Source organism: Ceratotherium simum, chromosome 10, assembly GCF_057802395.1.
Source record: "Ceratotherium simum simum isolate JZ-2026a chromosome 10, ASM5780239v1, whole genome shotgun sequence".
NCBI lineage: Eukaryota > Metazoa > Chordata > Mammalia > Perissodactyla > Rhinocerotidae > Ceratotherium > Ceratotherium simum.
Window position 1 is genome coordinate 4,271,559 of NC_141909.1, and position 24,896 is coordinate 4,296,454.

Genomic DNA, 24,896 nt, shown 5'->3' on the forward strand with positions numbered 1-24,896 from the left:
ATAAATTTTAGAAAAGATTATTCTTTTCTGATAAAATGTACTGAATAAGTTGAATAAAATATTAGAAGGAAATAACACAACTTATCAAATTAAACACTAATTACATTTGAAATAATAATAATCCTTAATCAAATCTATGGCCTACAAAATATTCACCAAGTTTTGCCACAAAATTGTTAAACATAATAAAAAATACTAAGTGGTGATAATCAATTTCATAATTTGTTATTTTCAAACATATCTATACAAAATTTTTGATGTCACAGGTCAAATAGCTTGCTATTATAGTACTGTCCATCTTGAGAAGGCTACTTCCTAAAAGAAGTGTGGCAATAAGTATGTTTCAGAAGTTTTCTGAATTATTAAATTAAGCAGAGCTGAGGCAATCTTATAGCTTTGAAAAAAAAAGAAATATATTTCCAACATTAGTATAAAATGTATTCTCTATTTAGGAATGCTAAACTTCAAAACTCTACTTCCACATTCTATACACTAACAAAATTACCAAAATGTGTACTACATGTCCCACATCGAGTGCTTTGAGATATACGAACATAGAAGCCATTGTCCAAATTAACCTGAAGAGCAAAATGAAGACTTTTTAAAACTATGTGGTAGTAATAAAGTAAAATATAGTGAATGCTTGGGTTTGGAACGATGTCTAACTGAGGTAGATTTTTCCATAATCGCTGCATCCCCCCAGGCAGGGTCTACAAGTGACCAGAGTGTGCAAAGCAGGCACAGCTGTCCATCCAGTGTCAGGCAGGGCCCTCTCCACCCCCTTCCCCCGTCTCCCGCTACTTGAGTCAGGCTCCCCCTCCACCTGAGTCTGGTTCCCCCTCCACCTGAGTCAGGCTCCTTCTCCACCTGAGTCTGGTTCCCCCTCCACCTGAGTCAGGTTCCCCCCTACCTGAGTCAGGTCCCCCTACCTGAGTCACATTCCTCCTCTACCTGAGTCAGCTTCCCCTTCCACCTGAGTCAGGCTTCCCTCTCTGCCTGAGTCAGGTCCCCCTCTATCTGAGTCACATTCCTCCTCTACCTGAGTCAGGTCCCCCTCTCAGTCTGGCTGGGCATACCTAGCATTGGCTCTTGCTTCCCTAGGGACCTCAAAAACAGCTCTAAACTACTGGGGGATTTTGCTCTATGTCAAGGCTACGCCTGGTGCTCTGCTCTTGGTCTGTTGGTACAGAGCGGATTCTGGCTGTTGTTAAGTTAGGCCTTTTTGAAGTTTTAGGCTAACGAATATTCAAAAGAGATAATAGGCGTAATTGGTTTCCTTATACTTTACATGTGGCAGAACAGTGTATCTGTGATTCCAAGTAGGGGAGGAAGGAGAGAGAAGGCCAGTCAGCCCTCCAGAGCTTGTCTCCCAAGGCTGGTCTTGACGTGAGCCTTTCTAACACTTCCTCCTGGACTTTCTCACTCCTTGCCCTTGAGACTTACACTCAGAGAGCACGACAGGCCATGGGTATTTATCTGGATGCTCCATATTGACTCCAGTGCCGTGGTATGTGCATGCCCTCTGCCTGCAATGTCCTCTTCTCTTATCAACCTGCCTCTTCCTACCCGCAGTGGGGGATCTTGTTCAAATCACCGCAGTGCAGTGACCACTCATTTACGAGCAAAGCACGAACATCATAGAGAGGAGCCGGGTTTGCCCAGACAGGAAGGTGTGATAAGGTTTAGCAGTAGAAGATGCTAGATAGTTAGAATGAAGGCAAAATGAGCAGGGCTTTGAAAACCAGGTGGAAGAGTTCTATTTAAATGTTCTAGTTGTATCCACTGTAGCTCCTGACTCCTTGCACTTAAAAAACAAGCAAAGAGTGGGCCGGCCTGGTGGTGTAGCAGTTAGGTTCGCATGACCCGCTGCGGCGGCCCGGGGTTCGCAGGTTCGGATCCCCGGCCTAGGCAGATGCACTGCTTATCAAGCCATGCTGTGGCGGCGTCCCATATAAAGTAGAGGAAGATGGGCACGGATGTTAGCCCAGGGCCAGTCTTCCTCAGCAAAAAGAGGACGATTGGCAACAGATGTTAGCTCCGGGCTAATCTTCCTCACAAAAAAACAAAAAAAACAAGCAAAGAGGCTTTGGCAAAGCCAGCATACATAAGAACAGTGGCCACAGCGAGGTCAGTGATCTTAACCACCTTGGCTCTTGACAATGAGCAATTAGCCCACAGCCTGGAATGGAAAGAATGTCTGTTCTCCTTGGTCAAGTCTATTTTGCCTTTTTTAATCTTCTGAAAATTAGAAAAACAGGTTTGATTTTAAAGCTGTCTAAAGACACAGTCAGCTGCTTTTATTTCTTTAAGATTTTTTTCATTCTTTAATTCAGTTGTTAATCGAGTGCATACTATGCGCCAGACGTTGTCCAGGTGTGGGAGGTGTAATAATCAGTACAACGGACAGGCAGCTTGGAGCCGACCTCTTGGGAACATGATTGACAACAGATGAAAAGCGGATAACTGGAAGAGGAGGAATCCCAGCTGGGTGGGCAGCAGGGCTGGGCAGCCAAGGTTTTCAGGCAGTGTGAGTCAGGGAAACATCTCTAGGGGGTCGCATTTAGGCTCAGAGAAGAAAGAGGGAAAGAAGGGGCTGTGTAGAAAGAGACCTCCCCACATGGGTGAAGACCCTGAAGCAGGAAAGGGCTTGCCTTTTTCAAGGAGCTGGTTAGGAGCATCCTAATAAGTCAGGCATGCGGAAGCAGGGGGCAGGTGAGAAAGGGGAGCGGGCATATGGCCCAGGGCCCGGGGGGCCACCGTAGGGGGAGGTGGTGTTTTGTTTTCAGCGCAATGGGAGGTGTGAGAAGCAGGGCATACGGGGACAGTCCTCTTTTGTCTGGTGCTACAAGACTCAACCCTCTGAGACATTTGTTGACTCTTGGTATGAATATTTGAAGCTAGCTTCCCTCATAACTGATTTCTATCTCTTAAACAATTGATGCATTTAAATTATAGTCAAAACCTCCATTTTTGCTGTTAAAGTTTATAAAATATTCTCATATTTCCAATCAACAAATTAGAGCCAAGAAATGTTTTTAAATTGGTCATAGAAGTAAGGCTGTGATCCTTACATTATCCACTAAAATTTTCTCTCTGTTTTTATCTTAAAAGCGTATGTCTACTCAAGGATGGCTCTGGATTGGAATAAGGGAACAAGACCTTCTTAACATAAGACATAAGAATTAATGGCCAACCTAATGATAATTATTCACATTGCTCCTACAATAATTACCACCTCCTCAGTGTTTATTACTTGCTAACACCCGGCTAGATGTGGGAGTTGTCTTAGCTCTTGTTTTCATAACATTCTGAATAGTTGTCACGATTACGCCTATTTTCGAGACGAGGTCATTGAGGCTTGGTGAAGTTAATCTACGTGCAAACATTTCACAATGAGGTGGTGTTGCACCTGGATTCAGCCGGTCTCCACTGTCCACCCACAGTCACCCCTACGCTTGGCCCCTCTACGTAGCCTTCCCTTCTTATTTCACTTGCTGATATAAAGGAGAAGGCAGCTTTTTTTCTGTGGCTCTATTTTATCACCCGAGCCTCGGTGGTAATGAACTGGGAACCACAGGTTGAAAATTGTACTCTAGCCACTGAAACAGAGTTGTGAAATCAATATTGGTGTCCCCAGTTTGGAGTTATCCTTATTCACAACTATTAACCGGCGGCTACTTGGCTTACTAAATGCTGTGTCAGCCTCTGCTCATAAACGCCCTTCCTCCAAGTTAAATGCAAACACGTAAAAGTGTCTGTGCCCCAACTTGTTAATTTCTCTATTCAGCCCCAATGAGAGTTAAATGTAAAAACTCAATAATTTGATTTTGCTGTAAAGTGTCAGTTTAGTGCACAAATGGTTGCAATGTTGTCAAAAATACACCCATTACCCTGTTCATAGGTATTGAGGAAATTACAAGAACAAGTCAAGAGGACACTGGCATTAAGTCTGAAGATGCCTTAGTTATAAAAGTGTATGTGCAAGATGCATACTTTATGGAGAATTTCAAAAGGAATTATTCAGAGCAAATAAAGTATCAAGCCTGTTCATGCCTCCAAGCAGTGGCCATCAGGGTTCTGAAGGCAAAGAAAAGTCAGTCACACCAAAAGGAAATATTTGAGACTCGCAACAAATCTAAGCAACCAGCAGAGCAGTGAGTACTGTAAAATCCAGTATGACGATTCAAGGTGTGTCGGAGTCATTTTGTATCCTGCATCTTGTGAAATCAGTGGTTTGTGCAGCTCAGTGGCATCCTCTTGTTGGGTGCTTCCTAACACCAGTTCAGTCAAATACCCGGGATGTTTTCTTTTAGCCTGTAAACAGGATTTCTCTGTGCCCCCTGCCTGGAGCTGTTTTTACAGGTACGGGAGAAATGAATCACACTGGAATCTGACTCAAAGAGAAAGTCTTGGCCTTTGCATTAGGATATGATTATTAAATACAAGTATGCAATGTAGGCACATTTAAGTTGAATCTTAGTCTACTGAGAGAGTTCTAGCAAATATCTAAATGTGAATACAAAAAAAGAAAAATTCAGTTGTCCTGTGTTAGTTTTTATATAACTAAAATATCACACTGGGGGGGTGTGATCCTCTGAAAACTGGTTTTCAATAGAAGGAGCTATTGCCCACCAGAGGACATTTGGCAATGTTTGGAGACATTTTTGGCTGTCACACTGGGGAAGGGGGTGCTCCTGGCATCTAGCCAGTAGAGGTCAGGGATGCTGCAAACACCCTGCAGTGCACAAGACAGCCCCCCACAACGAAGAATGATCTGGCTCAGAATGTCAACAGTGCCAAGGTTGAGAAACCTGTTTTTTTTTTAATTGAAGAATAATTGACATACAACATCCTGTTAGTTTCAGGTGTACATAAGCTAGGTCAGATCACGCCGTTTCTCCACGACCCTCCAAGACCTGCCTCCCTGCTCGTCTCGGCCTCATTTCCAACTACCCCCTTTCCACATGCTGCCTCCGCGTCCTCCCGCTCAGCCTCTCCTTCTCCTGGGGAGAGCACGGGGGCTCTGCACTTTGTCCAGGCTCCACTCACACCTCCCCTCACAGCAAGGCCTTCCAGACCACCTTCTGGAAAACAACTCCCCTCTCCCCGCCCCAGGGCAACGTCTGTCCCCAATCCCTGCTTTAGTTCTTCTGCCTGGTCCTTCTCACCACGTGACACACTGCATTTCACTCATTGGTTTATTTTCTCTCTGATCCCTCTAGAATCTTGGCCCCAGGAGCTCAATGAAGTCAGTGCCCAGAACTGTGCCCATACAGAGTAGGTCCTCAATAAATGTTTGTTGAAAGAAAGAGAAAAATAGAATTTTTAGAATTAATGAATAACAGAATAATTGTACTCTAGTCTATAAAATAGAATTCATGAATGATAAATGAATTATTACAACAACATTGCTATAGAAATTTTGTTTTCTAAAAGGAGCTACCGTTTTTGTAACTAAAAGAGTTGACAAGTTTACTAACTAAAAAATTCATGTGAATGACTATGGAGAAATCAAGTATCACATTAATAGTTTTTCCCCATTCACGTGAGATTACTGGAAACATACGAAAGGATTTTCAGTGTTAATAATATGCCTTTGAGTTCTAATCATTACTTATTTAAAATTACAAGGTAAGGAAAATTTCACATTGTGTGAGGTGAAAATTTTCTACTTATTCAAAGGGTCAGAGCTGTTTGCTTCCCACCCGAGTGTTAACTCGTGGAAGAAGGGACTTAGGGATGTTTGAATTGTATTCCTCACCCATGATGTGAGATTCACATGTTCACTGTTGTCCTACCAATTATCATCGATAAATATTTCCTTATTGTTCTACCACTATGCAAGCTCCATACGTATTTAGTTTTTTAAAATCTGACTTTACATGGCTTTACAATCTCTAATGCCAGGAAACTATAATCAGTTTGGTAACCGCTAGCTCTGGAATCTTGTGGCTGGAGATGAGCAGAGGCAGGCTGACCAGGAGTCTAGTGAGTGGAGGTCCAGCCCCCACCTCCACTTGCAAAGGCCACTTCCAAGGCCCGAGAGGGAGTCAGTCAATGCACGCGCAGTTAATGCTTGTGTACCTGGCAGCTTTTCTAAATGCATACTTTGCTTTGATTTATTTTCTCATTTTAAATAAATGTTCACTTTATTCCCTAAATTTTTGTCATTTTTATTCTTTTTCTTAAAGAAGCCCCCCCACCCCCCCGCTGGGACCCCAGTTGCATAAGCTTCAATATCTGGATAAAATGGAACTTGTCCCAGGCATAGAGGGGTCTAGCAGAAATCTGTCTGATCAAATACCGCTGGGGAGTCCGCACTCTCTGGGAAATGAACCCAGTGAGAAACCACAGAAGAAGGCTACGAGGCAACATAACCTGGGGCTCTCATTGATACTGTTCCCGATGGCCACAGTTGTTTCACACAGATCCTCAGGGTGATGTCCAAGGGGGAGAATCTGAACTCCCTCCTAGTCACAGGTTTTGCAAGTTCACCCAGATAAGAGAGGTGTGAATACGTTCCTGTAAGGTCATGTGTCTAGAAGAGGAAACGGAGGTAGGATTCTGTTGAGGGAGAGGAGAGGTGAAACAGAGGCTAAGAAAAGAATGCAGATTCCTCAGGGGAGGAAAGAAGCTTCTTACTAGGAAGAGGGAAGTTTCCTTGAATAAGTTTGGGCGAGCTAGAGAAACACAGTGAGCATAATGAGTGACTTCGAGAAGTGCTCACTCCAAATCAACAACTAGAAGAAATGTGGCAAAGGGCATCGTGGTTGGTCCCTCCCTGGGAAAGAGTAAGATGTCCTCGAGTTGGTGGCCACTCTGGGGGACGCATGAGAGCTGGACGTAGAAGGGAGAGTGGTGAAAAGAGAGCAGACCACAGTCCTCCTCCAAACGGGGAGATTCCTGCATTAATTCAACAAGTATTTATTAAGTCCTACAAGGTCTAAACTTTATGCTAAGATTTAGCTGAGAGCTTTGAGAAATGTATATCTAAAAGAAATGATCCCTCAAATGCTTACATTCTAGAGGGGTGATAAGACACAATAAATGACAGGAATGTATGGTACAAACTGATAAGCACGAGAAGAAAAATCACAGATGACTGTACAATTATCTTGGGGGATTTAGGAATGAATAATCTGGAAGAGTCATTGTGGGATTCTCATCCTACTCAGTTGAGTTAATGTTGGCTGTTTTTGTATGTTAACGCCTTCAACACATAAAATGCCAACACGTGTGGGAGCCACAGCCAGGGTGCATTCTAACGGGTGCCTTTTCTCAGGCTTCTGGGTGGTGACTCAACTCAAAAGGTGATTGCATTCAAGGTGCCTTCAATGCAAATGCTAAGGCAGCAGAAGACCAGGGGCTGAAAGGAAAACTGCAAAATGCCCCAGGAATCTACAGGAGAGTGGGGGTTGGGGGTGGAGTAGCAAGGTGAGCCTTTGGGGTGTGGGCAGGAGGAGAAAACACCGGATTCTAAAGCAGGGACAGAGTGTGGAGAGGAGGACGGAAAAGGAAGCACAAAGTGTAAAGCAACAGAATCAGAACTGAGTGAGAGAGAGAGAGAGAGAGACACGGGGGCGGGGAGAGAGACACGGAGAGAGAGAGAGAGAGAGAGAGGAGGGAGAGGGAGAGAGAAAGGGAGGGGAGGGAGAGGGGAGAGAGAGAGACACAGAGAGAGAGAGGGAGAGAGAGACAGAGAGAGAGAGGGAGAGGGAGAGAGGGAGAGGGAGAGGGAGAGGGAGAGGGAGAGGGAGAGAGAGGAGAGGGAGGGAGGGAGAGGGAGAGAGAGAGAGAAAGAGAGAGGGAGAGGGAGAGAGAGAGGAGGCTGGCTCTGCCCACAGCTCTGCCCTGGGAAGTGGGAGACATTTGGAGCTTATGCAGCATCACACGAGTGGGTTCCAGCAAGTATTCTGAGTAAGGGCATGACATGAAGAAGACTGTATTTTTAAAATGTTATCAATCTAGCAAAAAAGGGTACAGCTGGATTCGCTTGGAAGAGAGATTAGAAACAAGAGCAGAGAGAGTTTAGCCTGAGGCAGTGACAGAAGGAATGGGGAGTGAGGGCGTCAGCTCAGTTAAAGACCTTAGAGCTGAGGGATTAGGAGTAAATTGGGACCAGCTAGGTGCCAGAGATGAGGGTGAGTTTGAGGCTGTGCATGTTGACTTTGAAGTGACAGCCACATACACAAGGGTTAAACTGAGTGAGAATTATTTGAACAAGAACATTTCTTAGGACTGAAAAGAAAATGTCTAGGAGAGACCTGAGAATCTACTTCTTCCAGAAAAGTGATGTTCCTATGGGTAAGGAGTCAGAAGGCTAAGCACAAGAGATAGTGGATACAAACGGGAGGAGCCTTGGAGGGGGCAGCACGTGTGGCTGGGGGTGGTGGCAGAAGGGAAGGGCTTCTCAAAGCAGAGGGAGGCTGACAGTACCAAATGCCACAGAAAGGTCAAGGAGAATGAGGAAGGCATGAGCCATGGAGTGTTTCTTTAAGAAGAATGCTTAAAAACATCATGTCTTTCTTAGTTACCTTAACTTGAGATAATTTTAGAGTGTATTTTGGAAATGTATGAGAGAGAATCCAGGTTTCAGTAATGCAGGAGAAAAACAAACTATAGCTGTTGGACTGATTTAATACCAAGAGTGCTATGCAAGGCATAAAAAATGTGAAAATACATTTTAAACTCATTACTCATGCTGGCTATAATTCATTCTGCAACTCTATAGGAAAATTCCTCTTCAGAAAGGCTACTGCAGTGGGGAATGTGCTTGTTTTTTCCTATTTGGCTTTAAGGAAAAGTACAAACGCTGAGAGGGGTGCCTGGCATGGTCCTGCTACTTCTCAAGCTCTCGTTTCTGAAATTTAGAAGTTACAGCTAGACTGTGCTCGCAGATACACAGAGACAGTGTGTAATTAAACTTGGATGGGATCTCTTAGACCCGAAATCAGCATCTAGTCTGTGTTAAACCAAATCTAGTTTATGTTACAAAGAAAAAGGCCTTTTAAATCTCTGATTTTTCTAAAATCTATCATTGAACATGAGGAAGAAACACAAATAAGGACTTAGAAAGCACTCCCAAGTCCCCCTGCATTCTGTAATCACAAGCTTCTAGGCAGCGAATTCAGCTTTTTTCTCATATGTGATAGCATTACCCAAACATTCCGCATATTGCCTCTGAGAAAGACAAACATCAACTGTAAGGATTCACATAGACCCAGTGGCTGATCCTCAACTCAAATAAGAAGAGGATTTCACATGCTGGGTTGTGTAACGAGATACAAGATGTGAGTAGAGTGCTGTATTATTAAAGAAGAGATGTGTATGCTCACGAAAGGTGCATGCTGGATTTGTGTATTTTTTGAACAACACAGGTCTAATTGACCCTAAATCACGTGAACTTGACTTTACCATCCCTTTCCAGTAGTCGCAGAAATGTATCAAAAGAGGGCTTCACTGTCTATTAGTAACAGAGAACTGGAAACAGAACACTTGGTTCCCACGCGATTACTCCTGTGACACAGCCGCGTCCCACGATTACACTTCTCTAAGAACTGATGACTTGAGAAACAGAAAAATATAACACTGTAGCAATTGGAAAGGATGGGTGGGTTGAGAAAACACAATTGTCCAACGTCCTATCACCTTAAAAGGCTGGAGCTGGCCCCCCACATTCCTTCCTACTTTTTAATAACCACTATGAAACAGCCGCTCTTGATTAGATCAAAATTCCTCTTGAACTTGTGTTTTAAGCATCCTTCTGTGGCAGAAAGTGCCACACACACATATCCTCTGGGTTAAGTAGGGTAGAATGGAAATGCTTCCTTGTCCCCTCCTCTTAGCTCTTGCCACCCACTCCCCTGCCAAGTCTAAGGAGAGGGTTTGCACTTGAAAACACCAACTGAAGCAGGAAATAGAGTGATATCTTCAACAACATATGTGCTGAGCACGGGAAGAATGTATTGATAGTAAAGCTAAAAAATGACTGTCAGTATAAATAAGGTTTTCAGAACCTAAAAATGCACAGAAAATTATGCTGTGCCAATTTTCTTCTAAATTTAACTAACTGGATCCTTTTGTGCCCATCTAGTCTGTCCCTGCCATAATGGGAAAAAATCATGTCAATTCCTTTCCTTTGCCTGTACTTGGGTAGCTTGTCTTTCCTATAATTAGCTGAATATGCACACCTAAACAACAAGCGGGCTGGGCCCAGAGACCCTTTCCTCATGTAGAATTTCACAGGTCATGCGCTTATTTATGTTGCTGTTATTTTTGTATTTTTGCATGTCCTACATGCCAGGCAGTAATGTAAACCCAGGAGCCCTGGAACGCAGCACCTGCAGAGCAGCACTGTTGGTCTGGGCAGCATAGGCTTCAGTGTAGGTCAATGGTTCCTCTTCACTATCTCTGGAAAGCAAAGGCGGAGAGGATAATATTCCTGCTTTTTCTTGGGGAGCATTTAGTATCTGTGACACCTGCATGGTGTCACGTGGATGGTAAGCTAGTGATGTCTATCATGTGAAAAAAACAAGACAGGGTGGCCCCTATAACACTTTTACCAGTTCACACATCCTTTCTCAAGTGAACAACCAATGCCCAGCAGCAGATCCCTTTAGAACAAAAGAGTATTTATTTATTTTTTTATTTTCATGAGATTGTATTGACTTTATTTTGTATCTTTGTATTTAACCACTTTTATAGATAGCTAGTCATAGAGTCCCTCTTGGACTTTTAATAGATAAATTGCTTTAAGAATAACTACTTCAGTCCATAAGAAAAATATAAGCTATGGTTGCACCATTTCAGCGACACTAGCTTCTGCTCCAGTCTCAGCATGCTGTTCTGGTGCCTTCTGGCCATCTCCATCTCCACCACCAAAACCCCAGCACAACTAGAGGTGTGGCTGAATCCCCGGCGTGTCATACAGGACAGTAAACCTCTAGCCGTCAGCATTAATTTCACTGATGCACTTGCAGCAGAGAAAGTCAGAGAGAACCAGTAAAATCAGCAAAACTGAAAAAACAAAAAGCAGTGGTGTGTGTTGAGTCTTTTCAAAATCCTTGTTCAGAACTAAGCACAAAATTTACCCACTGAAAATATTTAAACCCAAGGGCACAGGCCAGAACCAAGTGGAGCAGGTGGGAGCCACACACCTTATTAAGCCTCTTGCCCTGTCAACACTTGACGGAGAAGAAACAGGGCAGCCCTGGGGCCAGGACGGCCAAGACAGAGGGTGGGCTTGGGGACTGTGGAGGACTTCAGGCAGCAGTCGTTTCCAACCGGCAGGGAGATACTTCAATATCGTAACAACCGTGTGGCGGTGCCCTGCACCAGCCCCCCCGCCCTCAGAGCTGGCTACTAGCCGGCAGCTCTGAGGCCTGAAAGAATAAATAAAAAACATCCATGTAGACTTAAATCCTTGTCAGAATTCTCCTCCAGCCACACGGACTGTTTCTTTGACAGCTCCCGTGATTGCGTCCTTCACCGGGAGAGGTAGGTGGGTGGGCGTGACTAATGCCTTGTGCCTCCAAATCAATCGCATGTGCGTGTGACTGACTTTCCCTTGAGCCGTGGCAGTGACAAATCTCAGAGTTGATGTCAGTGACTCAGAGAGGATGAGCAGCTGGGACATTGCAGGCAAGGCCACACCTGTGTCTCAAGTGGGTTCTCCAGTCACCCAGTACAGCAGGAAAAAACCGCCCAATGGCCACCAGGTGGGGGGCTCCGCTTCTCATACACCCCACAACTAAGCATTTCTCATGCATCCTTTTTAAAGTATGTATGTTTACATGTCAGTGAACATAGAAAAATTTTTCCAAGTACCCTGGTGTAGTTATTCCAAAACGTACCCTGATTATGGCCTCACACCCTGGAATCACAGACAGTGCAGGCTGGAGCACGCACTGGCCTCCAGCAAGGGGAAGGGCCTCCACGCACGCTACTCTCTCTATCCTGTCGCTTTCGTCTCATCTCACCCATCCCTCCACATAAATCCTACCTTCTAGACCAGTGTTTTAAAGGACATATTTATGGGCTAGGAGATCAATTTAGTGGGCCACGATAAACATTTAAAAATGAAAGAGAGCAGAATGAATTGAATAAAAACGCGGGGTTTCACAAGCATTAAGGGAAGGTCGTTTTTTGTGAAACCCGAATATTATCTTCATGTAAAACGTGTTTCTCGTTGCCTGCATACGCTGGATTTCTCGTGTTTCTCTGATGTGCGCTGCTTATGAGCAAACCCCACATTTTATTTTTAAAATCCATGCAACTTAATACAATGCCTGGCACAAAACAGATCCTTAATGCATCTTTTGAATAAACGAATAAATGAGTGAAGCTTGCCCTTCTAATTTAAGGATTTTTCCAAACCTCTTTGAAAACTTGAGGCAAATAGAAACACAAAATATTATTGCTAGTTTAAGCACTTTGCCTGAAGTTAACCTCTGATGTTTTACGCCCTGAAAAGAACCACATGTCTTGGGGCCATGTCATAGAAGGACTGTATTATCTGAAAAATGGAATATTTCTTCTAGAACCATTACAGACAGTTCCTAGGATGGATTCAATCTTCACAGCAATGGAAATGCTCTCTGATTAGCAGGTGGACCACCTCGCTGGGTTTTCTAAAGGCCATCAGATTAAAAAGACATTTGTATGATCCCTCACCACTGTACACAGGCACAGTGCCTCCGTCCTGAGTCACTATCCCCGCCTCTGTAAATCAGACGAGATTTCAAGTCTGGGGAAGTGAGCAGAGGAGACCCCCCACCCACACATCTGCAACAACACCCATGAAATTAGACAATTTAGACAATTAGAGTTTACTGTCCTGCGTGACCTATAAGTGACTCAAGCACATCTCTGGTTGTGCTGGAGTTTCTGTGGTGGAGAAGGGTATGGCCAGAAGGCACTAGAACAGCATGCTCAGACTCAAGCACAAGCTAACGTCCCTGAAATGGAGCAGCAAAGATTATATTTTTCTTAAGGACTGAGGATTCTTAAAGCAATGCATCTATTAAAAATCCAAGAGAGACTCTATTACTAGCTATCTGTAAAGGGGGTTAAATACCAAGAGACAAAATAGAGACAAGACAATTCTCATGCATATAAATAAATCAATCAATACTCTTTTGCTCTATAGGATCTGCTGCTGGACATTGCCTGTTTACCCAAGAAAGGATGTGTGAACTAGCAGAAGTGTTATGAGGGCTAATGTACTTTAAATTAGTCTTTTGGACTCCTAGATGTGCCCTCCATCCTGCTGTTAAACCCAACTGGGGTGGGCATGATGTAGTCCATGCAGAAATAGAACTACAATGATGTACACCTGAAATTTTTACAATGTTGTAAACCAATGTTACTGCAATAAACAAAAAATTGAAAAATAAAATAAAATAAAATAAAATAAAGCAAAAAAAAAAAACCCAACTGGGCCCTATCCAGTTGGTGATCTCACCTGAGAACTGGAATTAAGCATAAGTAACTTCAACAAATGCATGTGACTTCAGGAAGTAATTTAATGGCTGCGAGCTTTGGTTTGCTTTTGGGTAACGTGGAAATGCCTGGGTAGCGATAATTTTCACCATTGCTTTTCTCAAGTCTTCTCTCTCTCACTCACTTCTTCCTGGATCATCCATCTTTCCACATCAAAGGAGAATAATAAAACCAAAATCCAAAACATGCATATTTGCCTGGGAAATACCCCGATGTTCCCATTGTGCATATGTCAGTTGTCCTTTTTTATAAAGTGAATATTTCTTCTGGAAGAGTATGTTCTATTATGAACCAGAGTTTTGGGTGCGAAGAAGCTTTTTTGTAGGTTTTTCAGGAACTTTGGGTAACGCACAAATTCTCAGGTGTCATGGTACCGTGAGGGTTGCCTTGTAAATCTCGGTAATCGCAGATCTAGCTCATGCCTGTCATGGTTTGGGCCCTGCACATTTTAGGACCTAGTCATCTATGTGAGGAGCACAATGAACAACATTGTTTACTTTATTATTATAATTAACATGTATTATTAAATTGCAATTGGCCAGTAATTGCAAAGGTACAGTGCCTAAGTATGAACATTGCAGATTTCAAGAAGAAACCAGAAAAAGAAAGAAATGAAAACCGGAGTAGAAAAAGGCCTGAGAAGCTTCCCACACAGTGGATGCCAGGCGACTGATGGTGACTCATGGAATGAAGCACTGAGTAAAGTGATATTGAATATAACTAGCTCTTGGGTGGTGTGAAATTTTCTAGGCTAATCTGAGGATTAATCATAAAAATGATTCAAGTCGGCATAAAGGACCTAAACACTGGTACGTAATTAAGAAATAGGTTTTTCTCTTCCAAGACTCTTAAAGAGGGAGAGAACACAGCACCCATCCAGCCCGTCTTGAGGAAAACATTGCATGCACCACGTCGCTTCTAAGCGTTTCTTCACAAAAGGAAGAAAACCCTAGGATACTGTATTATATGGCAATAATGAGATGCAGATAGTCAGGAAGGTCTTTATTAACTTGCTTAAGGAGAGCTGCTGAGTGGCTTACAGGATAAAGCAGTGCATTTCTCTCTGGAGCCCCCAGTGGGAGTTTCATTCACAATCCAGTATAGAGACACACGATACACAATGGGTGCCTGCTTTAACGGGTTGATAGTAGGAACAATATTTACTGGTTATGAAAGATAATCCACTTCTGAAAAGACTGCCTTTTTTTCAGAATCCCAGGTACACTAGATTCTTCTTCTGCTGGTGGTGCCTTATAGAACATCCCCCGGGCCTCTCTGCCACAGTTAGCTCATCTCAAAGATGATGAACTACACAAGACACATATCTCTTGTCTGACTGGCATGCTAGCGGCTGTAGATTTACAGCCAATATCTTAAGGTAATTTCCCAAGATAATTCATACTATTCAAAGGGTAACTTTTTGATCAGGTTGATCTAAATATTTAATTGTCACAACTCTCTGCTTGGTTTTGCTCCTGGGTTTCAAAGAATAATGAAGAAGCACGGCACGGTAGAGGCACCGTGGTCACGAAAACAATGAGTTTAAATTCTCCTAACAAATGTTTATTGAGGGGCTCTGAGTATGGATCCTTCACTAGTTTTTTATTCAGCCATGTTTCTAACTTTGCCATTATCTATAGCTCTGTTTCTATAATCACATAGTTTATAAAATCATGAATTTCTGCCTTTTTTTTTTTAGGAAGTTGCTATAGAGACACATGATGAGGGCTTTTCTGAGTGTGTGTCTTTCTCCTGTCCCCATCACGGTGGCTGTTGAAAACCCCTGCTGACCATCTGTGCAGCTCTTCGCATTGTCCCTGGGACAAGGTGAGAAGTCACGACACCTTTACTCTCTGGCTGGTACTGAACAGGCGTCTGACACCACATTAATAAGGCTGGAGCTCATATCCTACAGAAGTAACTGCTTCCTTAAGGAAAAATGAGCAATTTGCAAGTGAATACAACTTCAGTGTGTGTTTATCAGTAATTAGGAACTCAGTTCCCAAGAAAACCTTAGAAAAGACAAAGTAAAGGAAGATCGAAAATGAGGCCACACTGTTTTGAATGTGAGGAGTTATCCTGGCCCCACCTGTGTGCTGTGGGTCCCTGTCATTAGAGAAGACACATTGTGGGACAGGTGAGCAGAAGGGTTTTGTAGAGAAGGTGAGGACAAGAGGAGGAACAGGTGGAGAGGCACAAAAGGACTATCCTCTCAGCTTAAAAAGAACGCATGGATGTCCCTCAGGAACATTTACGGCACAGGAATAAAGCTTTAGCTATACCTTTTTCCCATATCTTTTCCTGGTAACGAGTTTATATTTAACTTCAGAAAAGAATTACTCTCTGAGACAGGGACTTTGTATCATTTTAAAATTTTAATTGTTTTTGGAGACAGAGAATGGCATACGAGAGAATCTGGGGTTTGGGAGAAAGGGGATGTGTTTGATTCCTGACTCTGGGACTGATTAGTTTCTGTGATTATAAGAAAATCTTTTAATCCCTCAAAGTCTCAGATTGCTCATTAGCAAATGGGGATGCTAACACCTGCTTCCCTCATCCTGCGTGACGAAGAGAAACAATGGAGATGATTCAGGGCCCTGTCATGAAGCTTCCAGGTGGAAAGCTTATCCTGCTCTCATTCCATGCAAGCCAAGTAGTGCCTTCTGTTCTCTTTCCTTTTCCTTCAACATTAAAGGCGTTATTCTAAAAGGACCAGGTACCCTGAACTTGCGTGTCTTACCACACATTGCTTCTTCTGGCTGCCACGCCCATCCTCCTACCTCTGCACCTGGGACCTCCCTCCACGCGTCCTCCTCTGCCACTCTTCCTGCTCACCTGCCAGTCAGCCCAGCGGGAAGCTCTCCTAGACTCTGTGCAGTAACTCACTCCTTTTCTGGGCCACTACCCATACCATCTCGTTGCAGTGTGCACACCTCGCTGCAGTGTGCACATCTTGTTGCAGTGTGCACATCTTGTTGCAGTCCCTTCGCTTTTCCCAAGTCACTGACATTTTGTGAGAACCTGACAGTCTACGAAGCCTCTCTCCGCAACGAGGTCCACGCATACCCCTGGGGTTCAAGTGCCACTTAAAGCTCAGTTATGGCTCCACCAACGGTGTATGATTCCAGGCTAAAGCCTCTCTCCTCTCTTAGAATTTCATTCATTGGAATTGGGTGGCCCTGTCTGCCTCCTACACTGTCTGCGAGAGGGCAGGGGCAACCTCAGAGTTCGTTCTTTCTTTTTTGATTCCCAGGAGCGAGCCCTGTGCTTACATTAAGCAAATGCTTATTGGATGACTATATGGGAGTCAGCCCTACAAGTTAATGCAAGTCCAGTTTACAGGTCCCTGGTTGCACAATTTCCCTGGGTGAATTCTTAGGCAGAGAGAAGGTGCTGCACCAATTGTGAGCAAAATGTCCCAAACATTCACAACAAATATTAGGCATTTTTTAAAAGTGTCCAATTAATATAGAAGACAAAGAGCTTTATGCTCTTAACATAGGTAAGCTTGGCTACTGATCAATTTATTAACATTGAAAGCTTATTTCTAAGTGGAGATGAACTAAGGATTATTTCCATTGGACATTTAGGGAATTAGAAACACTGCAACGTATGGCTGCAAGTTCTAAACACAGATACTCTCTGTTACCGCAGAATGACCAAGAACTTGGTAAAAAAAATCCTTTTCTCCAGAGAGAAATAGTCTCCTTATGTCAAAGCTCGGGGTCATTGGCATGGCAAGGGAAAAAACTTTACACAGCTTGTCCTTGCCCAATATCCACTTAGTGATAAATGGGAAACTTGCTTCTCTGGGGATGTTAAGCTTGTCTTCCCAAAGGACTTACTCATTTGGAAAATGAGAGAAATTTAGTGTGGATTCAAAATGGTTCCAGAATGCAGAGGAATGCCTTACTTTCACAGGAGGGAGACTTTTCTGTGAGGCAGGAATGCAGACAGCAACACATCAGTAAACTATGTGCTTGTTCTGTCCACACCCTTTATAATTTTCATGGAGCCTCAGGCCACCACCCCCTACAAATAAATCACCACAGAGAGAAAGCGTGTGTGTGTGTGTGGGGAGTGAGAAAGATTAACAGCTCTGCACAGGATAAAGTACTAATGAGCCTGCATATAGGCAAGAAGCCTATGGCATGTCATGTTGAGATTTGCATAAAGCAGACCAATTTCTGATCCTGCAACCTCATTAGAATGCGTCAGAGATTAAACAAAGATAGTGTCGAAACTTCTGTTTCCAACACAAGGAGCAGAGGAGGGCGATTTACAAACACTGTCCTTGAGTAAATCACAGATTTCTGCCAGTAATTCCATGATATTGCAGTGATGTTAAAGCATTCTTCTTGTTACTAAACAATGTATAAGTAACTGTACTTAATTTGGCATAGAAGTGTTTAAACCTTGTAACATATTGACTTAAAATGCAATTGTATGTCTTTTGGAATGTTTATCTTTCATAATTAGTTCTCTTTGGATGTAATATTTAGACATTCACACCTCTTTTTGTAGTAGAAGCAGTTGTTCCACCAGCCACCCAGGTCAGGGGCTGTCCTCAAAGCCCATGTGCAAGATCTTGCAGGCCAGTGTTGTTCTGGTGGAATGCTAACCCCTGAGAATTATTTTGCTTATATCATGAAAAATGATGCCCTGATTTCCAGAAGCAGGCTCCTGTCATGAGCAGCAGTCTCATGTTGGTGAAGGCTGAAATGGATGGACTGATTTGTACTAATAAAAGCAACTTAAGAATAAATATTTTATTTCTTCTAAAGGACTTCTATAACAGAATATTTATAAATATTTACTAATAAATTGATTTGACATGGGGATATACTTCAAAATAATCCAATGGTGGAGGAGGACACTGGGAGGGAGAGCAGACAAAATAGGATTGGCCATGGAGAGAGTTCATTAATCTATTCTCTCTACTTTTGTATATGTTTGAAATTTTCCATAAGGCCAACCTTAAAAAGAATTTTTTTAAACAAATGGCCTCATGTAATAAAAATATCATATTGTAAAAATTAATTTATATAACATGCTGATTTAAAAACTCAAAATATTCTTATTTAGAATGTTTATGCAATCAAATAAAATATTTATAATTAACAGTAATTTCCATTTGGCTTAAAGTGGTTCTTATTAAGTACAAATGCCACAAGGGCTAAATCTATCAAATATATATATACATCAAACTGATTTTTTTTAGGTAGGTTTTCCATCAAATAAGTATTTAATAAATCCCTACTATATGGAAAGAAATATTGTACATTATTTTTGTTGATATCATTTTTAAGTATCTATTTATATCTTATAAACTAAGGATGCAGAGTAGCAGAAAATAATGAAACAATTTTTTGTAAAAATATTCTGAAAATCAGACTTTTCCTTAATTCAGCCTGCTCTCCTCCACTTTCTTCTTCAGATTTCTGAGGTGTACTGCATTTTTGTCAATGTCCTATCATTCTGATCTTTTTCAATGAATGAAGAATAACATGCTCATTTTATTTCATGTTCTAGGTAAACTCAACCAGACGCTGTGATGTCATTTGGAGCAATGGAGCACCCTAGTGGCCTAAACAAGCCAATGAATCTCCCCTTTCATTGGAGTTAGGTCTCAAAATTTTGAAACTAAGCAACTAGAAATAATCAGCACAATAATATTAGTCATATTATAACATCAGATAAAAAACATTTTGTGAATGAATGGGATAACTGTATCTAGAAAGGCATAGACAATTAAACACTTAGTCATTCTTAATTTTAAGGATCAAGTGGCCTCCATTTGGTATTCCAAAATTATATATATATTCCTATGATCTGTAAAGTACGTTTGGCATTTTTGAGATTATGGAACAGTTTTCTCCAACCAAACTGTATGACTCTTACTTGTTGCAGCTCAGGTGAGCAAATATGAATTTTTAAAACTTTCTCCTCTTTGGTTTTTTTCCTTCCTGTCCTAGGCACCATTGTGTAGGTGTCCCTCTGGTGACAGAATTACTGCATTCAAGCCATTCTCTGTCTCTCATGAGCAGGGTGACTTTGAGTAAGTCGATTAACCTCTCTGTGTCTTGGCTTTCCCATCTGTAAAATGGGGATAATAGTAGCAGATACCTTTTAGTCTTGTGAGAATTAAACAGATGATTAAAACAATGCCTGGGGCATAGCAAGCACTTAGTAAGTTACTTGCTGCTAATGTTACTCCTCTCAGGCTGCAGTCACATCCATCATCTGCATGAGCACATTTGGCCTACACGTGCATCCCAGACTCGGAGAATTTGTGTAGCTTTTATGCCACAAATTGAATATCCAAGAGTCTACAGAAAATGAACTGTTTTGAGGAATGTAATATTTATAAAATGCTACATCTATGTAGCATTTTATATATATGTATCACTATGGAATAGTGATGGGGTAATTACACGCCAAAGGACCTCATTTCTTATGCACACCTCACCGTACTTTATATTTTAACTGGAAATACCTACAGCAGGGTAATAATGAGCAGTTTAATCTCCTCAAGGTCACTTTCCAAACAAGCGAGGGGAATATTTTGCGCCCTTCTGCAAAATTTGCAGTACGATTTCCCCACATCACAACCGTACAAGAAATGATCTGTAATTAATTTAGGAGCCTTGAGGGTGAATTGGCCACCCTCTGGATTATTTGGTAAGAAAGCTATTTCAAGCGAAAATAGGAATATCTTTAAATACAAAGAAGGTAAAGCAGAAAATTTTTCAAGTTAAAAGGAAGAAGTCTCAAGATTATAATAAATCGTTAATAACAGTCATTTAATTCATTCAGAAGGAAATGGATTATTGGCTTCAGGATCAAACTGTGTAAACCTTAGTAATCATGTAAGCAGCTCCAGTGCTGAGCTCCAGCGTGAAGACTCCTTTTCCTTTCTCATCTTATCTTTAGCCCGCATTACATTCTAAAAGAGTAACCCGTGTGATCCCATGAGAACATGTCGTTCACTCTTGTAAACTTATTTCCCACGTCAGAGACCATCAAGAGTCACACAGTTCTCAACTGCAGAGTCAGAACTCCTGGCATCTGGTGTGTGGGGATGACCTGGTCTCATATTGCTAAGTTTTCTGTTATTACAGCTACTATGTTGGGGCATAAGTTGCCAATTCATGTATTTATGAGAAAGTCATAAGTGGCTCAAACCAATCTTTTCAAATTAAAAAGTGTTTTGTAAAAGCCCACAGTAGCAAAATAGAAGTTTTATAATTTTAGAGTTGAATTAACAAGGTAATACTTGAGGTTTTGATATGTGTTTTCAAATGGTCCTGGTTAAGGCCACCATAGGGAAATATAATTAGCAAATTCCTGCACCATGCCTGGAGGCCTCACTGTAATTCTCAGGATGCTCTGAATCCTAGACTTAGGGATTTCCAAATGATGAGGCCTGTCCAGAAATTCATTTCCTTCACTTTCTTGAATACAGCTAGGAAGAACTCACCCAATTCCCATCTATAGTAAAATGAAGTTTATGAGGTTTTAATAAACTTCGAGTTCTAACAGCAAATATTAATTTGTTCATTTAATGCTTTTCTCTTAGATTCTGCTTTGTTTCTTTGAATGAAACATATGACTTGTGAAATTCAAACATTCTCCTACTTACAAGCACAATTTCATTTATTAAATTAAGAAGACATTGTTAGCTAAACAAATAATTAGCTTATTTGTCTGAAGAATAAATAGGGAGTAGGTTATTCATTCACTTGCTAAGTGTTCTTCGTCTTGACCTACTTTTCACTTATTCAGATGGCTTTCTAGATTTTCTAGAGTTTTTGTACCTAAAGTAATTCTCCTAATCAAAAGATGACAGCTAACGTATTTATGTATTTTCTTTAGGAGAAAGAGCAGGTTAATGAGTACATAAAATGTTATATTACACGTGAAAATTTTATTGCCAGTCCTACCACCTGCCCCTAAGGAAGGTATTTAACCTCTTGAAGTTTCCTGTCTCTGTACAGTGAAGATGTTAATAGTTGCCATCTACCTCAGGTTAATGACATCATGACTGAAGGGACCAGTTACAATGTCCTTAAAGAGAGGATGATTTATATTAGTGTAATTCTTCCCCCAAATACAGAACATTGGGAAATATCTTGGTTTAGTAGAAAAGCCTTAAAATCCTTTATGGAAGATGACTGTATTCTTTGTGATTATTAAGAGAATCTGCCAAAATAGCACCTTTGGCACAAAGGCGACCTCATCTGAACGAAACAGCATGTGGTTAGCTACTTACAAGAGATTAGTAAAAATTCTTAATGAGGATTTTTTTGCTTGCTGCTTTCTGCTTCTATAGGGACACAGAAATACATACATTTTTATACAGGCAACAGTCTCTGGCTGCAGCAGCCTCAGGCTGAGCTCACTTGAGTGGACTAACTGCAAACCGTGCCTTAGGCTGAGTTGCTCAATGAGGAGACACAAATAGAACAGAACAGAGTTACAAGGTTCCTTGGGTGGTGTAGGGACAGAAGAAAAACCATTTATTCAAAACAATATAAAGGTGAGTGGTAATAAGTGTAAGGTGGTAACTGAATAGGTAATCTTCCTAGATACCAGGAGTGGAAGTGAGATGGACAGCAAGACAGAAGAACACTCAGGGCTTAATGGTGAACTGTAAATCAAATAGGAATCACAACGCAATGCTACAAAAATACCATTTCATGTTCTAAGGAAGTATTATTAGGAAAAAGAAATCAGTAGCTAAAATTAAATCTTGCTCTATCTTATGACTTATTGTCATAAGAATTTATTAAACCCAGTTTTAGTGCTATGCATTTTTATATCATAAGCCTTTATCTGCAAAATGGAAATATTCTTATCCACTTGGCCACATTGGTTGCATAAGATTTTATTTTAAGTTATCGCCTCTGAATGACCACTACAATCACCTCAAACATTATTTTAATTATACATAGTTATATGTGTATACGTCTACGTCCATCCAGTGATCGATTGCTCTATCTATCCATCTATCTTTCCTTCCTTCCTTCCTTCCTTTCTTCCTTCCTTCCTTCACCTACATATCTATCCAATTATCCATCCAACTATCCATCCATCTATCCATCCAACTATCCATCCATCTACCCATCCATCTACCTATCCACTTACCTATCTATCCATCCATCCATCCATCCATCCATCCAACCATCTACGTCTCTCTCCATCTATCTACGTATCTATCTGTCTATCTCAATGTGCAGAAGGGGCATAAGTGTCGATTCTGCTTACCTTCCGGTTCCCTGATTCTTCTCCCCACCGCCGACTTCCGGAGCACGCTCCTTCCCGAGTTAAAGAGACTGGTTAGCTCGTCCAGAGGGCTGCCGATTGGTCTGGAGTTTGGGGGGCTGTAGGGGACTGGAGAGGAGGAGTTGGAGTTGGCCTTCCTATGGTCGGCTCTAGCTGCCTTCCCGGGGGAGTAAGGAACCTTGGAGAAAGAGCTGCACGGCCCCCCGGCTGGAGCAGAGTTGGGCTTCTGCTGCCCCTTGGGCAGATCTGGGTTGGCCGCCCCTTTCCCCGCGGTGGGCGCGCCGGGCTCTGGCGGGAAGGTGAAGTGTGCGGGCGGCCGGGGGGCGGCGGCCGGGGGCGCGGGCGGGGGCGTGGGCGGCGGAGAGACCTTGTGGGCCCCGTTAAATACCGGGAGGCCGGGGGACGCGGGCCTGTCTCCGTCCCCTTTTTGGTTTTTGGAATACTGCGGAGACAGAGGGCTCGAGCCCTCGGACTGCACAGGGTACTTGAGGTTGGTTTCCAGGACGGGCAGCTTTTTCACCTCCAGGGGCGTCAGGGGCGACTCGTCGGACGCGGGGGAGCAGGTGACCGGGGTGGGCGGGAACACCAGGAGCGGGGGCCGGTGAGGGAGCAGGTTGGGGAAGGGCGCGGGAATGTCGCACGCGTCCTTGCAGGGCCCGGGCGCCTGGCCGCTCCCGTCGCCGTCCTCCAGGGAGATGGGGTTCCGACCGTCACCCAGCAGAGGGGGCGACGCGGACGCCGAGGCGCCCACCCCCGCGCCGCCGTCCTCGGGGGGCACGAAGTACTTCATCTCCTCGTACACGGCCTCGGCCTGCTCGGGGCTGCCGGCGCGGCCCAGCATCTCAATGTAGACGGGCTCGGCCTCGGCCTGGGGCGCGGGGCGCGCGGGGACCCCCGGCACGGTCCCCGGGGCGCGCTGCGGGCCGGCTCTGCGCCGCGCGCCCGCGACCCCCGCCGCCCCCGGCCGGCCGCCCGAGATCTCCTCCGAGGAGCCGCTGAGCTTGGTGGTGGGGCTTCGTTTTGGCTTTCGAGGAGGAACCTTTTTCACGGTGCTGTAGTCATCACTGTGCGGTCGGGGCCGCGTGAGAACTGAGGAGGGCACAAAGAAGTGATGGGAGGTGTTAGCGAGACCCCAGGGCCGCACAGCCACGAGGACCGGCGGGCTCGGGCGGCCCTTCCCCGCGCGGCTCCTGCGCGTCCCCACGGCGAGGACCAGGCCTGCATCCCCCCGCCCTCCAGGATCCCGGCCCACCCTACACTTCACAGGTCTGCCAACAAGAAAACGAGCTTTGATCTAGGAGCTGGAGGACAACTTCCAGCACTTAAGGAAGACGTAAAGGGGACAGCGAGGTGGCCCAGGGTTTTCAGACACCTGCAGAGGGGAAGGGCCTGGCCATGCAGCGGGAGGGGGCGCTTCAGATCAGCTGCAGGAAACTCTTAGACTTGCACGCTTGGGGCCTGACACAGGTGTGAAGTGTGTATTTGCTGAACTGATCCCAGGCTTTTACAAAGGAGAAAACAGAAAGCTAGGGAGAGCAAGCAGGTTAGCTAATTTGTGGCATATGCATGCTTCCTGTAGGAAATGCATAAGCTTGATTATTAAGATAATATAAAATGAACAAAACAAAATATCAACAAAAGCACCTCCATGCATAGAGAGATTTTTTTTTTTAAAGAACTTTGTTAAAATGATGCTAAGGGTGAGTTTTACAATTAATCAGTATATTTGGATCCTTAACAGAAACATGTATTTAACAGGGAAATCAAGAGTGTAACATTTCACTAAGAACTTCTTAAGTGGAAAGCTCTTAAATTGAAAAAAGGGAGATATTTAGAAAAACAAATATAATATTAGTAAGAACTAGTTTTGAAAGAGGGAGAAAAAACTACTTAAATATGACTCTAAAACAATTATTAAAGGTTAGGTTTAAAAGAAAGAAATTCCAAAAGACGTCTTTTTCTAATATATTTTTACTGTAAATTGTAATAGTGTTTTTATTAAAAAATAATTTCTCTGGAAACTGAGATGTTAGTTTTAGAAAATTGCATAGTTTTACTGAAATATCTAAACTTCTCAAAAATCTTGACCTATTTTACTAATTTGGCATTTT

At 43.0% G+C, this 24,896-nt stretch overlaps 1 protein-coding gene across 2 annotated transcripts in view; it reads right to left on the reverse strand.

Moving 5' to 3' along the window:
- The window catches only part of MYO16 (myosin XVI), a 550,785-nt gene that overhangs the window by 44,103 nt on the left and 481,786 nt on the right, over positions 1-24,896 (reverse strand). For both annotated transcript variants that reach the window (XM_087435860.1, XM_087435859.1), the window contains exon 32: positions 22,768-23,874. In XM_087435860.1, the coding sequence (XP_087291986.1) occupies positions 22,768-23,874 (1,107 nt within the window). The remainder of the gene's footprint in view (positions 1-22,767; positions 23,875-24,896) is intronic.